The 15101-nt window shown below is 33.4% G+C and overlaps 1 protein-coding gene and 1 long non-coding RNA gene across 16 annotated transcripts in view; one reads left to right on the forward strand and one right to left on the reverse strand.

Annotated features, from left to right (window-relative positions):
- Window positions 1-15101, forward strand: part of LOC145260568 (uncharacterized) — a 504115-nt gene that overhangs the window by 288969 nt on the left and 200045 nt on the right. For all 15 annotated transcript variants that reach the window (XR_013864332.1, XR_013864331.1, XM_080118839.1 and 12 more), the window contains one exon: window positions 6165-6228. Coding sequence is in view for 13 of the 15 variants with exons in the window: in XM_080118839.1 (XP_079974965.1) it covers window positions 6165-6228 (64 nt within the window). In the remaining 2 variants the exon portion in view is untranslated. The remainder of the gene's footprint in view (window positions 1-6164; window positions 6229-15101) is intronic.
- The window catches only part of LOC145260569 (uncharacterized), a 239274-nt gene that overhangs the window by 216586 nt on the left and 7587 nt on the right, over window positions 1-15101 (reverse strand). The window lies entirely within an intron of this gene.

A 15101-nucleotide genomic window follows, 5' to 3' on the forward strand; every position in this document is an offset into this window, starting at 1 on the left:
GAAGCATTCCATACGTTTCTGTGGCATTTTTTCCAAGTTTAAAACAGAATTTTATTGATTATTGTTCTTCTAAATTGTCCTCGCATCCAGATTATATTTTTGAAATTCATCAGCTGTGACAATCAGGCTTTAGTAGGATGTATTCCAATTCCTGCTGTAGCTGTTTATTTTAACCTAAAATCATAAAAATTGGTCAGTCATCTCATAAGATGTATAGCAATAACATAATTAATTTTCAAGAGTCTACGACAATTTTAAATGTCTGTTCAAAAAAATGTCCGGAAACTTATTGAAGGCACCTTGTACCATTTAAAATAAGCTACCTCTCGTGCTCCAGAATTCATTTTTCTACATAGTTACTATTATTCTCACTTTAGCCTTTATTAATGCGCCTGTCATAAAAGTCTGAAGCGCACTTTGCTATTCACATCTCTGTCACCGCTCTGAAATTGACAAACCCATCTCTTAACTGTACTGACATCAACTACATCAAACGCCGGTGAATGTTGATTGGTTCAGTGTTATCTGCATGTAGGAATTTAATGACTCATCTATGCTTCTGACGCACGTTCATTACAGGGGTTGCTTTCTTTTTTATTATTTATTTTATTTATTCATTTATTTTATTTTTTTTTTTTCAGGTAAAATTTTATTTCATTATAAACTAGCTGGTCCTACCTGAATTACTACTTGAATTTTGTTAAGCTTTTTGTTGTAATCGTGTCATTTTTTATTGTAATCGTGTCATTTTTATTGTAATTGTGTCATTGATGTTTTTTTTTGTTTTTTTACTTTTAACGTTTTGTTTTACACAGACAGAATTCCCATAAAATTAGAGTTTTTTAAAATCACAATTTTTCCTTATAAAATAAAAAGATTGAAATTAATAAATAAGTTTTGTTTTTTTTGTTTTGTTTTTTTTAACAACAGAAACATTTTTTATTCTCACATAAAATTTGACTGAAATTGACTTTCGGTCTTAAATGTGGATTTTTGAAGTGTTGATATTTTAATTCTATCTTGTTGATGGTCAAGTCTTTATTAAAATATCTATAATAAAATGTTTGAATTTTGTGTTTGTCTCGTATAAAAACTGATTATATACATTTTTTTTTCTTCGTTTCTTTTTTTTTAATTTATTTGATAATTTATTTATTAAAAAAATTTCACTCACCAAAAGTCCAAAACAATAACTAAAGCTTTTTTCATATTTTACTTACAGTTTTCATGACTAAGTTAATATCTCCCCCTCTCTATTGTTATTACCATCCACACTCTCTCTATTTAGTTCCCTCCTCCCATGTTTTATAAACATCGGAATTGTTAGATAGGTGGGCGCGGGTAGTTTTGGCAGGAAAAGAACTTTCATTACCAAGTTTAGGGTGAGATGTTTGGTAACCTGAGATGCAACAGCCACTGTTGCCAAAAGAAGTCACTTAGCCATCCTCCTGCATATTTCATATTCTTTAACCCTCGTTTACTTTTCTTACACTTTCCTTCTTTATTTTTCTCCCTCCATCTCATTCTCCCTCCCTCTCTCCAGTTTTCTCTCGCTCTCTCTCTCGCTCTCCCATTTTATCCCTCTCTCTCCTTCTGTCTCATTCAATCTTTCTCTCACTCTCTCTCATTCAGTCTCTCACCATCCTTGATCTCTCTGTCTCCTTCTCTCGATCTGTCTTCTTCGCTCAATATCTCTTTAAGTATTGATAGAAAGAGCTCTATCAATATCCCTCTCTCTCTTGTTCGATATCTCTCTCTCTCTTGTTCGATATCTCTCTCTCTCTTGTTCGATATCTCTCTCTCCCTCTCTTGTTCGATATCTCTCTCTCCCTCTCTTGTTCGATATCTCTCTCTCCCTCTCTTGTTCGATATCTCTCTCTCCCTCTCTTGTTCGATATCTCTCTCTCCCTCTCTTGTTCGATATCTCTCTCTCCCTCTCTTGTTCGATATCTCTCTCTCCCTCTCTTGTTCGATATCTCTCTCTCCCTCTCTTGTTCGATATCTCTCTCTCCCTCTCTCTTGTTCGATATCTCTCTCTCCCTCTCTCTTGTTCGATATCTCTCTCTCCCTCTCTCTTGTTCGATATCTCTCTCTCTCTCTTGTTCGATATCTCTCTCTCTTGTTCGATATCTCTCTCTCTCTCTTGTTCGATATCTCTCTCTTTCTCTTGTTCGATATCTCTCTCTCTCTCTCTCTTGTTCGATATCTCTCTCTCGTTCGATATCTCTCTCTCTCTCGTTCGATATATCTCTCTCTCTCTCTCTTGTTCGATATCTCTCTCTCTCTCTCTCTTGTTCGATATCTCTCTCTCTCTCTTGTTCGATATCTCTCTCTCTTGTTCGATATCTCTCTCTCTCTCTCTCTCTCTCTTGTTCGATATCGACCGCAGATGTGCTAACGGTTATATCTCACAGGATTAGTAAATCTCTTGACAAAGGCTTCCTTTCTAGGGCAATTGCTCTTGACATATCAAAGGCCTTCAATAAGGTTTGGCATAAGGGCCTACTTCACAAGATTTCCAGCTACGGTATAACTGGAAAAGTTTTCTCAACTATTAAATCATTTCTCTCCGATAGGTTCATAAGAGTAGTGGTCGATGGACAAAAATCAGAGGCCTGCAGTATTAATGCTGGAGTCCCTCAAAGGTCAATCCTGGGCCCAACTCTCTTCCTGATCTACATCAATGACCTCCCTAAACACATGCTTAAATCATTCGTTGACATCTATGCTGATAACACGACCATCTACAGCAACACATCAAAGGCTGTAAATGACAAAGTTCTCTCTGATTCTCTCTCCTCTGATCTCGAGCGTGTGGTTCAGTGGGGGAAGACGTGGCTGGTTACCTTTTAATGCATCTAAAACCAAACTCCTATCTTTACATCATCAAATATCTGATCCCCATCTGGCATCAATTGAAATGGATGGCTTTCGTCTAGAAGCCCCGTGTTTTGACAAGCTTCTAGGTTTGTCCTTTACTCCTGATCTGAAATGGAACACGTACATCAAGTCTGTTGCCAAGGTCGCTGGAAAGATGGTGGAATCCTTCTACCGCTCCATACTGATGCAATTCTCTATCTATATAAAACCTAAGTACGTCCAAGGATGGAATACTGCTGCCATATCTGGGCAGGAGCTGCTAAAAACAGCCTATCCTGTCTTGACAGAGTACAAAATAGACTTCGTGGCTTAGTGGGGGATGCCCTTTTCTCTACCCTGCAACCTCTCTCCCACAGAAGAGACGTTGCGAGCTTATCCTTGTTTTATCGTTATTTCCATGGCAGGTGCTCGTCTGAAATCCAATCTCTGGTCCTCCCCTCGCCAATCTTTCACGAAAAACACCCGTCTAGCTGAATCCACTGTGAAAAATTTCCCCCACTCTTTATCTGTGCCTAAATCCAAACGTGGATTCCATGAACAAAGCTTCTTTCTTAGAACTGCACGCCTGTGGAACTCTGTTCCATCTGCCTGCTTCCCACCTGACTACAACTTGGATGTCTTCAAGTCCAACGTTGAACCGCCCCCTTAAGTAAACACTTCATCAAATCTCCTCACTAACGTACTGTACTTGCAATAACCTTGAGTGGCTTCCGGGCCTTGATAAGTGGTGGACCACCGTGTAAAAAAAAAAAAAATCTCTTTCTGTCTCTCTCTCGTATTCGATATCTCTGTCTGTCTTTCTCTTTCTTGTTCGATATCTCTCTCTCTCTCTCTCTCTCTCTTGTTCGATATCTCTGTCTCTCTCTCTGTCGATTGCTTTCTGTCTTTCTCTTTCGCTATCTCTCTCTCGCTCTCTCTCTCGCTCTCTCTCTCTCAACACTAATCACTTTTCATTTTTACATCTTAATTCATGTTTGTGTCTGTCATGAAGCTATACTTTTATTTTTTACTATATTATTTTTTCATAATAAATATTTGTATGTGGAATGTGTGTGTGTGTGTGTGTGTGTGTGTGTGTGTGTGTGTGTGTACGTACGCTTTTTCCGCTATTGAATGCAAAAGTTTGACATTACTGCGAGAAACTAGACAAACTCCAAAAAATCATTTATAAGACGTTTCTGAATTTTTGAGATGAGGATTTGTTATTCGTATTATTTGGACTACTATTCTCATCTTGAGTGTGATTTTCACAATGTTTTCGTCGATGTAACCTCCGATCTTCTTCAGGTGTATCTTGCCGGCAATGTTTTTGTCGAACTCGGGAATTTGGATGGAATTTCAAGCAGAATCCTTTATTTACATCACGAGGGTAGCGTGCTCTTGTTCCAACAGGTATGACTGGATAGAGGTTCTAAATAATTCGCAAATGTATTTTTCGGTCGCCCACACTGAGGATTGAACCTTATTTATTACTAATTATAACTATATATTAACGTATCTCTCTATTTTTACTTTGTTTATAATTACTGGTTCCCATATCGTATTAAATTCTATACTAGGTCTACTTATTAGTCGGTTATTTCCCAGCGTATGTACTGCTTGCTTCTTTCAGTCGTCTTACTCTCCACCGTTCCTCTCTGTCTATAATTTTTACTTCGTCCCATAATGGTAGATAGTGCCCCTTTTCCTTCCAGAATTACTTAGTACCTCTATCCAGTCATGGCTGACGGAACAAGAGCACGCTACCCCGTGAAGTAAATAAAGGGTTCTGCTCGAAATTCCATTCAAATTTTTAAGTTCGACAGAAATATGCCCGAGTTCGACAAGATACACCTGAAGAAGGTCGGAGGTTACATCGACCGAAACGTTGTGAAAATCACACTCAAGATGAGAACAGTAGTCTAATGAATCCAAATAATACGAACCTTTTATAAGCTAGCTCATGCAATATCAATCGCAAATATGCATAATTTGCATATTTCTTTTGAAAAAGAACATTTCATTAATAATTGTTAAATTCAATGATTTTTTTAATTTTAATTGCAACAAATGTTTCACAATATTATTTTATTTGTTAGCCAAATATTTAACATTCATTTTCAAATGTTTCTTCTTTTTTTACTAACTTTTTAGCATGACTCCTCCTCCTCCTCGTTAACTGCCTTTAAAAAGTTACAATAGCATGAATATGGTGATGATTTTAATTAAAACCTAAACCTTACTGTAGATTCTAACATGGTTTTTCTTTCCAAAAACTTTTTCACTTAACCGGCGAAATATTCATTTGGCCAATTTTTTTTCAATGGAAAACAATTATTTTTCTTTTTAACTGGGAAAAAACATTTACTTTTTAAGCTGAATTGAATATTTTCAATTTGTTTACGGATTAAAATTTCATTTCAAATTTTTATCAGTAACGAAACGAAATTCTTACGTTATCCAATAGTAAATATGATTAAAGTAAAATTTTACTGAAAAATCGAAATGTTTAAAAAGAATTTCCAAGTTTTTTTTCTTTCAAAGACTAGTAAACAAAACCATTGAGCATGTAACTTTAATTCTATTGGAATGCCAGTCATTCTTTGTTGCATTCTTGTTAGTCATTTTTGGTTAGCACTACCACAACTCCCAAATTTTTTAACACCCCCTTCCCAACATCCAGCATCCCCCACCCCACATACATATACGCTTCCTTTTCTCCTAGACATTTTACAATAAATCTAACGTACGACACACATAAAGACTGCTCTATCCATTATATGTACTAATCTAACCAAATTTCACCCCCCACCCACCCACACACACATAAAGACAAGCAAAAAAAAAAAAAAAACAGGGATAAAAAAATATACCCACAACACAACTAAACTGATTGCTGAGTTTGTATATTCTAAGAGTCATCAATATTAATTCATTTCCGTTTGTTTTGGCAATAATTTCCCTTAATCAGAATTCGTAAAACGGCATAAGGACCCTATAACCTCCACCCGCCCATACAAAAAAAAAAAAACAAAAAAAAAAACTGCTCACCTGTCAGTAAGCTGGAGAGGAAAGAGAATAGTTTTAATTTTAACAACAAAACAAAAATTAATTGGCATTTATTGATTAATAGTGAAGTGAGTCGTTGTTTATCGGTTTATTTTTTTGTTTTGTTTTTGTGTGTGTAAACTCCAATCCTCTTTTGAAAAAAAAAAAAAAAAATTCAAAATAAGACAATAAAAAACATGCCTGCTGTCACTCCACGGAAAATTCTAAGTGAAACTGTTTCTTATGATATTTCACAGGAAGAAGAAATTATAAAGAATGGTGAAACCGTATCTGTCACCCGGAATAGTGCCGTTTTTACAGGTAAGTGCAATTTAATTTGGCTTACATTTATCTACTCTGTTGGTGAAATTGACTTTTAACGGTCCTGTTATGCCCACGGCATACAGTTTCTTTTTCTTTTTTACTTTCACTTTATTAATGAAGAGTGATTTTTTCCCCCCTCCCTAAATTTATTTTCCGTCACTGCCCATGTCTTGCATTGCAAATCCTCCTCACTTATGTCACAGCAGGTAAAGCATAGCCATAACATTCTTGATCATCAGACAATGTTTGACATTTTTTTTATAATAAATTTAGATTAGAAACTTTAATTTTCAGTACAATTTTGGGGGCCATTAAAAGTTAATTTTACCCTAAATCTGTTTTTAATATGAATATTTTTTTAATTTATGGTATTGGAAATTCTATAGATTTGACACCAAATTTAATTATTATGCAAAAGGAAAAAAAAAATTTTAGCAGAGGGATAAATTCGTTTTGTAAGTTTCTAGGTGCATCCAAAACAGAAGGAGGGAGTAGGTATTTTTTGACAGTCTCTCTTTAAAAATCTACCAAAAATCAAGTAATTATCCAGTCAATACAAAATGTTCACCGATTATTAAGTGAAGAATGAGCTTTATAATCGTGTATTATTGTTTTCATACATATATTTTTTCCTACAACCCCCTCCCCTTTCTTTATTTGTGGTTACAAATATGCCTAAAATAATTAGCCGAAACTAAACATAATATATTGTATTGTGGAGAGTGTGAGGATTGTAGATAAAACAATTGCACACATATCAGATTTTAAGGTTGAAAATCCGATTTTTTAATGTGTTTAATTTTTCATCTTTTGTGATTTGAATATGTTAATCATCATTATCTTTCAGATTAGCAAAAAACAAAAGAATATATTTTCATTATTTTTATGAAAACACTACTTTTAAATTTTTGGAAAATAAATTAATTTTCTTTTAGTGCGCCCAATATTGCTAATATACCATTAAATAGGAAATGCTTTGAAGAATCAATACCAAAAAGAAAAAATTGATAAATAACTGCACATTTTGCTAAAAATACAATAATTTCTTTCAGCAATTTGTTGTTACGTGCTATTACCTCACCTATAGAAGACCATAATGGTCTACACACACTTGTTTGTATTTACAAACAGTTGTTATCTCCTCCTTTTCCTTTTTGCTGTGATTTGTGCTTAACTTAGTTTAAAGTCTGAGGGACTTGCATCTACTACACACTTGGTCTCGATGGTTAGACAAGGTCCAAACGACCAAGCGTGATATTAGATGCAGGAGTTGTCTCCAACATGATAAAATTTAGGCTTTTATCTTTCTCGAAAAAAAAGTTGCTCAAGAATAATAGATTTTAATTTGTTTAAAAAAAAAACTTGGTTTTTCTTCCATTTTTTGGCTGTCTATAAGTTTAAGTGCTTTTATGAACTGCATCAACAAAAATATATAATCGTGTAAATATTTGCCTCTCCCTTTTTTTTTTTGCAATACTCTGTCATATTTGTTTTATTCTCAGTCAAATATGAAATCCATCCAAACTGAGGTAATTTTTATTTTTGTTTCTAATCTAGAGAGATCATTTTGTAAGAATTAAATTTTCCCCACATTAAAGAGTAACATTGTGTCTAACTTTGCTATCGTTAGGAGGCAAGTAAATAAGGTCTCTCTCTCGCCACTTGTTTATCTATATCTCTCTGCTTCTGTTTCCCTGCCTTTCTTCCTCTCTTATATCTTATTATTATTATTATTATTATTATTATCCCAACAACAACAAAAGCGACTGTTTCCACTGGAATTCAAGTGCCAGCAAGTCTCTTCAGTACTTCAGCTGCTTTTATTTGTATGCTTCTGATTCCCTGCAGATTGCCAGCTGCTCTAGTCATCAAACTTTAGGAATTGTTACAGTGATTATGATTGGTGCGACTGTTGCATCCCGTTTCTTACATCAGATTAAATCTAAATAATTTTATTTTCTTCTTCACGTCTTCATTCAACTTATTTTTTAAATAGTTGATTTTACCCATTTTAATTGACCACCCGTCTCTAATCCAGAAATCTAGGGATGGCAACGATTTGGTGCAGTTAATAAATTTCTTGGTCCACAAGAAGTTTTTGTAGTAGTGTTATGACTAACAAGGGTTCAGTTGGCAAGTTGCTTCTAACTGTTCTTGGGTTGTTTTTTATGTTGCTGATGCCAACAGGTGCTCAGCTTCCAGAGGTGACTATTTCCAATTGTTTGAAGTCCAGAAATGGCAACCAATCAAGATTGGTTAATTCTGTCAAAATACTCAATCAGTATTAAGTATTTCAGCCAATAAGCATAAATATTTGACCGAGATTGTTTCTCTCTGTTTGCTGTTGTTGAGTTCCATGACACAGGTGTTGGTTGTCTTCCTGATGTGTTTTAAGTTGCTTTATTTTGCGACCCTCCATATTAAAAGGTTTTCTAAATATAAACATGTAATGTTCTTTTTGTTTGCTTGCATAGAAGATCATTTCCAACAACTTTTATTTTTTATTTATGGCTTTTCTTCAAAAAAAAAAAGCAGCTTGTTAATAAAAATAAGCTAAAAAAGAAAAAAATTGTTTCCATTTTATAATAAACTTACTTGATGCAATGGCATGATCGAAAAATAAGTTTTCTTTTAGTTTTGCAGCACAAATCAATCTACTTATAAAGTTGAGTTTTTTGGTTTTTTTCTTCTCACTCTGACACTGATATTAAAAGTCTACTTTTTCTATTCAAAAAATTATTAAAACAAACTTCATATACTCGGTCATGGATATGCGAGCAACTTCATGAAGGTTAACTAATTTGCATATTCCTTTGAAAAACGAGCGTTTATTAATTAATTATTTATTTTTTATCATATGATTGATTTCATTTAACAATTACGCTTAAGTCTTTTTATGCATAGTTTCTACCTGTGCATAATTGTGTAAAATTTAAGATAAAAATGTTGTTGCGCACACACAGATATATAACATTGTGTATGTGTGCAAAATGTCTCTACCAAACTCTTCTGATTATTTGGTCTGCAAACTTGAAACTTGATATATAGGTATTTGGATCTCAGGAACACTTTCGATTTGGTTTTTAGCTTGTAAAAATAGATGCTAAAGGAATCAAAAAAAAAAACAGTTGACCTTAGTAGGAGTAAATCAATTAACTTTTGAGCATGCATTTTTAGCTTGAAGTCGTTTAATTTTTACTCTTTTTTTATCCATCTAGCAATAACTCGGATGATAATAATGCAGGCTGAAACACTAAATAATGACTAAGGTTGGAATGCTGAATGTTTTGGTTGCAATTCCAGCTAATGGCACCAAAGTAATTCCCCCCCCCCCCAACTTTTGAAATCATCACTGGGTACAATCCATACAGAATTTGCTCTGTAATAATAAGTACAAAATCTGCATGAATTAAAATATCATACGTAAACCTATTTTACAACTGGGCAATGCTGGGCAGCCTGCTAGTAAACTGTAATATTTTACTTTTTTTCTTTTTTTTTCTTTTTTTTACTTTAATTTACTTCAGAAATTAGCTTTTATTGGCTTTTTTTTTTTTCCCCCAAATCATTTTTGAATTTCAAGGGGCCATGATACTACTAGGTGCTGAAGGCAAATTTGATAAGTTTTTAATTTCAGAACTATTTCAAGTATTTACTAGCAGTAAAGTGTAATGGATGGCTGTTTTTGTCTACTATTGGTGGAATGAAGGATTGAAAAGTATGGATGACTGGAAAGCACCAAAATATTGAAGTGAAGTGTGATCTGGAAGGTTGCAACAGAAACCTGGAAGAAGCAGCTCACAAGAAAGATCATAGTAGGCATTTTGTTTGAACAATAAAATTTTGTTTGAACAATAAAATGGGTCCAAAAATTTGTGAGTGGGGGAGGCAATGCAGACTTTTGTAGAAAGATGAGTGTCGGAGTGATGATTATGAAAATAAATGCTGAGTGAGGATCTTCAGCCAAGACCTAAGAGAAGCATCTTAGTAAGGTCAACAATCAAGCATCCAGTTGATCAGCAGATACTCTTGTTCTTCTTACAATCAGTTGTCATAGATGACTAGCTTTCAATTCACAAAGTCCCAATTCCCTGCAAACTGATAGTCTTTGCTGGAAACAAAGACCGTCATTCTACTCTACAGTTTTGACTAAATTCAGATGGCTATTGTTGTAAAGTATATGAGGAAGAGTGGCTGCAAGAAGACCATGTGACAGCAGGACTTTTCAGAAATGACCAAGAATCTCCATAACTTCACCATTAACAACATCTGCCCCACTCCCACCCTTCTGACTAGTTGATTGCAACCTTATGGATTATTATTTTTGGTGCAGATTTGAGAATAATGGCAATCATATTGCCCGTAACATGAGAACAAGCTGTCATGATCAAACTGATATTCTGATATGTCTTGAAGGACACCTGCTCCAGATTGATGATATGATGGAAAGGTTGCTTCTTCACATGGGATATATTTGGTAAAAGTTCCTTTATTTTGAGACATTTTGTTTTCTCTTCTTCCCCCCCCCCCAAAAAAAAAAAGTGTCAACTTTCTCCTGAGCACCCTTTGTATGTTGGCAATCAGAACTGATTTAAATATTTGCTAACATCTTGCAGAATTCCAACTTGATTTTGAAGTCTTTGAATTAGGCGTTTCTTTTTTTTTTTTTTTTTTTTTAAATTAAGTTCTTTTTTGATTTGGAATGAAAGGGCAATACATACTTTCCACTTTGCTCCTGTCATATAAAAAAAATAAATCCTTGCTAGCAAACCACTAGGATCAGTTTTCTTTTTCATTCTTGGATTTCAATATATATATATTTTTTTTTGTAATATTTAATTGTTTTGTTTATATATTTCCACACAATTTAAACGTTTCAAATGGCTTCTTTGGATGGGGAAGAGACGAGGTCATATTCCTGGAATCTTGAAACTTTGATCTGAAGAATGCGAATCATTTGAGATTGTGAAGAAAGGGTTGATAAATTAGTTCATATGTTGCGAGAGAGATGAATCAAATTTTGTGTTATTCTGTTGTTTCCTTTTGTTATTGATTGGTATGAGGAGCCATCAGATTAATTTCCTTCGATACTTTGTCTTTCGTATCAAAAGATTTGTCAATGCTGCCACTTGATTAAACGAAGAAAAACAATGCTTTAGAATGTGATAACATTTTACTTTTTGCTGATTACAATTTCAATAATTGCACTTTGATCTCTTTTCTTAAATGTGTCTAAGCATTTCTAGAAGCGATTCTGTCTCTCAGTCAACCTGTAACGCATCAGTTGGAAATATCATCGACATCATTGAATAATCAGATTGAATGACCCCCATCTTATTTTAGATGCATCCAACCATCTTAAAGTTTTGAGTGGTCAGCATGATTAATATAAAATAGCATTTACATTGATCTACGCACATACAAACGAATATATGCGTGTGCGTAGATATCATTATCACGTCCGTCTAGTCTTAAAGACAATGGTGCCCCCTGTAATGATAGCTGAAAATGTAATTGTGAGGAAAGGGTTGCGCAATCCCAACCACACCTCCTGAATTGTCCACTGCTCGAGTTCAGTGGCAAGGAGAAGTTCAGTACAACTCGAACACAATGTTGAAATGAGCAGAGAGAACATACAGCACCTGGTATTCCCAGATGGTCACCCATTTTAGTACAGACCAGGCTCAACGTTGCTTAAAAGGAATATATGTATGTGGGGGGGGGTAAACAAAAATTCACCAAAATTTCATCTTCAAGGCTCTCAAGATGACTGATTTGGAGGAAAATAAATCAGTGTTTGAAAATATTTGGTGCGTCTATGATGTGAAAAGAATGTTTTCTTTTTCCTTTAATGAAACGGACGTTAAAATTCAAAGTATGTAGTGTGTCTATGGCATGGACAGAATCATTCCTTTCATGTCTGAGATGCACTACATGTTTTCAAATATTAATTTTTGTTTTTCTTGAAATCATTCATCTTGAGAAAATTTTGAAATAAAGACAAAACAATTAATTTTCAGTTTCTCATTTTCCATTACATTGTATTATTTCCATAATTATCATCATATATTTTTGCTTTACAATGTATGTTTCTAAAGTAAAACGTTAGTTCCTCAGGAGCCCATAGTCCAAATTCCTGAATTGACATGTTAATTTCAGTTAGTAGCTTATTAGTGAAACAGTCCGTAAAAATGTACCAGTAAAATAAAATGCTGCTCACTTAAATTTAACCTAATATTGTCTGCACTCTCTTTTGCTTATATGTTAGCAATCATTGAGCTCTTACTTTGAAAGGTTGATCTAATGAAAAAATTAAAAAGTATTTGTACAAGCATATTTTTTCTGCATCTTTCTAATTGTAAAATACGCTTAAATATTTTAATTTAATGAGATAATTTAATTAGATATTTTAATTTAGTTAAATATTTTAATTTAATTAAATATTTTAATTTAATGAGATATTTTAATTTAATGAGATATTTTAATTTACTTAGATATTTTAATTTAATGAGATATTTTAATTTAATGAGATATTTTAATTTAATTAGATATTTTAATTTAATTAGATATTTAATTTGATTAGATATTTTAAGTCATGCAGATTTTGTATTTATTATAGTCAATTTTCTATCGATTATTATATTGTGACCAATATAGTAATGATTTCAGAAACTTGGGTGCTATCAGCTAGAATTGAAACTGAAACATAGCTCTCAAACCTTACTCGTTACCATTTAACCTGAATCCATGCACAGCCAAAAACTTAAAAATAATGTTAAAGATATAAATGTATATTTGCACATGTGTAAAAATAACATGTTCAATCAACTTATGCCTTTCAAGCTCCATTTTTTGTTCAGTGTTGATCCCTTAGCAGCTATTTTTACTGGTTAAAAACCAAATCGAATTTGTTGCACAGGTCCAAATCCCCTATATATCCAATTTTAAATCTGTAGACCAAAAATTGACAAGAGTGTGGTAGAGACCATTCCTCAGACAGACAAGGTCACTTATATATAAGATCTAGGAAGATATCCCCTAAATTTATTTTAACTGTTTTGAAGTTATACATGTCATTCACATGCAGTTGTTTCCCTGTATCATGGTTATTCAGTGTGGCCAGTTATAAGTGTTTCAGGCTGATATTCATAAGAGATCTTACTCTCTAGTCACAAAAATAAGGGAAATTATAATGATTTTATGTGATTACATTACCAGCTACCAGTGAGCTTGATTCACAAAAAAATGCTTTATGCTGTCTTACTTGAGAGCTCAACCCACAAGTTGGGAATATATACGGTTTTTCTTATTAATAACTGATCAAGATTAAAGATTAAAATAGTTGATGTTCAAAAGCCAAATAATCATACTATAAAATAAAGATTTCTATCCACAAATTATTAAAAACTTGTTGGTAACCTTATTTGAAATGCCCTTACATGGTTGATAGCCTTAAAATCCTTCTTAGAAATAAGGTATCAGTTTTCACTTTGTGACTTTTTCAGATTATAGAAACAAACAGCCCTTCCTTCTTTCTCCTCATCTCTATTGGGGTGTTTCTTTTTGTTGTTGTTTGTTAACTAGTGAATTGTTGCTATTTTCAGTCAACTACTTTTCTCTTTTCTTCATCCTTCGGCTCTATCTAATAAACACTGTCCTTTTTGATTTTTTTTTTTTTTTAGAAAATGGATTTTTATTTATCCTGGCTTTCTCTGTCAAAATCACTTTTGCCCTTCTTTAGATTTCCTTGACAAAATTTTACATAGTTTTGTCACTCATAGGTTTTTCCTATCTTTGAATCTTTTTCCACATTTGGGATTATCATGAATCTCCCCCCCCCCCCACACACACACACGTCAGTATGCACAGATTGCATATGTGAAAGAGAGTGAAGAATGAACTGACAGGGAGTGGGGGGGGTACTCTTAGTATATCCATGGGTCTCAATGAACTGAAAGACACAGGTGAAGTAATGTTTCAATTTAACCCTGAAAACTTCTGAGAATTTGTTAACATTAAATTTTGTTTAAAATATTTACATGTTTTTTTTTAAATAATTTAATGAAAGAATTTGCCATTTAAAAAAATATGATTAAGTCAATCTTATGAAATGTTGAAATTTAAATCCCATGAATGCTTTTTAGGTTTTGGCTTCTTTATTTCAATAAGAAACCATATTAAATAATATAGTTTTGTAATCAGCTGTTGCATACTGGTCCCTTTTTCAATCAGATTTTTATCAAGTTTAATTGAATTATTTTTTGGTATTTGAATTAATTGAATAAAATTGTTTAAATTATAATTTACTTTAAAAAGTTAAATTTTAATGTGAATTCTTTCCATCGTTTTACAATTTGATGGATTTTACCGTGAAACTGTTTTCGGATTGACCTTTTTATGTTTTGTTTTATCCATTCTACTCTTGAGCTACTTCAGGTGCCTTCCATCATAGTCGATAGTATCCTTTGAGGAATTTCAGGTTGAATCTTTTTCTTTTTAGATATTTGATTATGGTTGAAGATTACAATTGATGATTTGGATTATTCTTAAGTAGACGCAATTTTTCCCATCTGGATGAAACTGTCATAGGTTGACAACAACACATGGCACATAGAAAATTACTATGTTTACATCATAAGCCATTACGTTATCTAGCTATAGAATGCAATTACATACACATTACTTCGTAATATTTGAATATTACTATTATTCCGAGGAGCGCCATGATCATCATCGTCCTAACCTAAAGAGGAAGTAGCTAAATTTTCACCTTCATTTTACCGGCTATTCTTACAACACCATTCTACACCAAGTGCATTTATACTTTTTCTTCCTTTCCTGTGTGTCAACCGTTATTAAATTACTACAGA

The sequence above is a fragment of the Euprymna scolopes genome, chromosome 36 (assembly GCF_053919585.1).
Source record: "Euprymna scolopes isolate OS-2025 chromosome 36, ASM5391958v1, whole genome shotgun sequence".
NCBI classification, from domain to species: Eukaryota; Metazoa; Mollusca; class Cephalopoda; order Sepiida; family Sepiolidae; genus Euprymna; species Euprymna scolopes.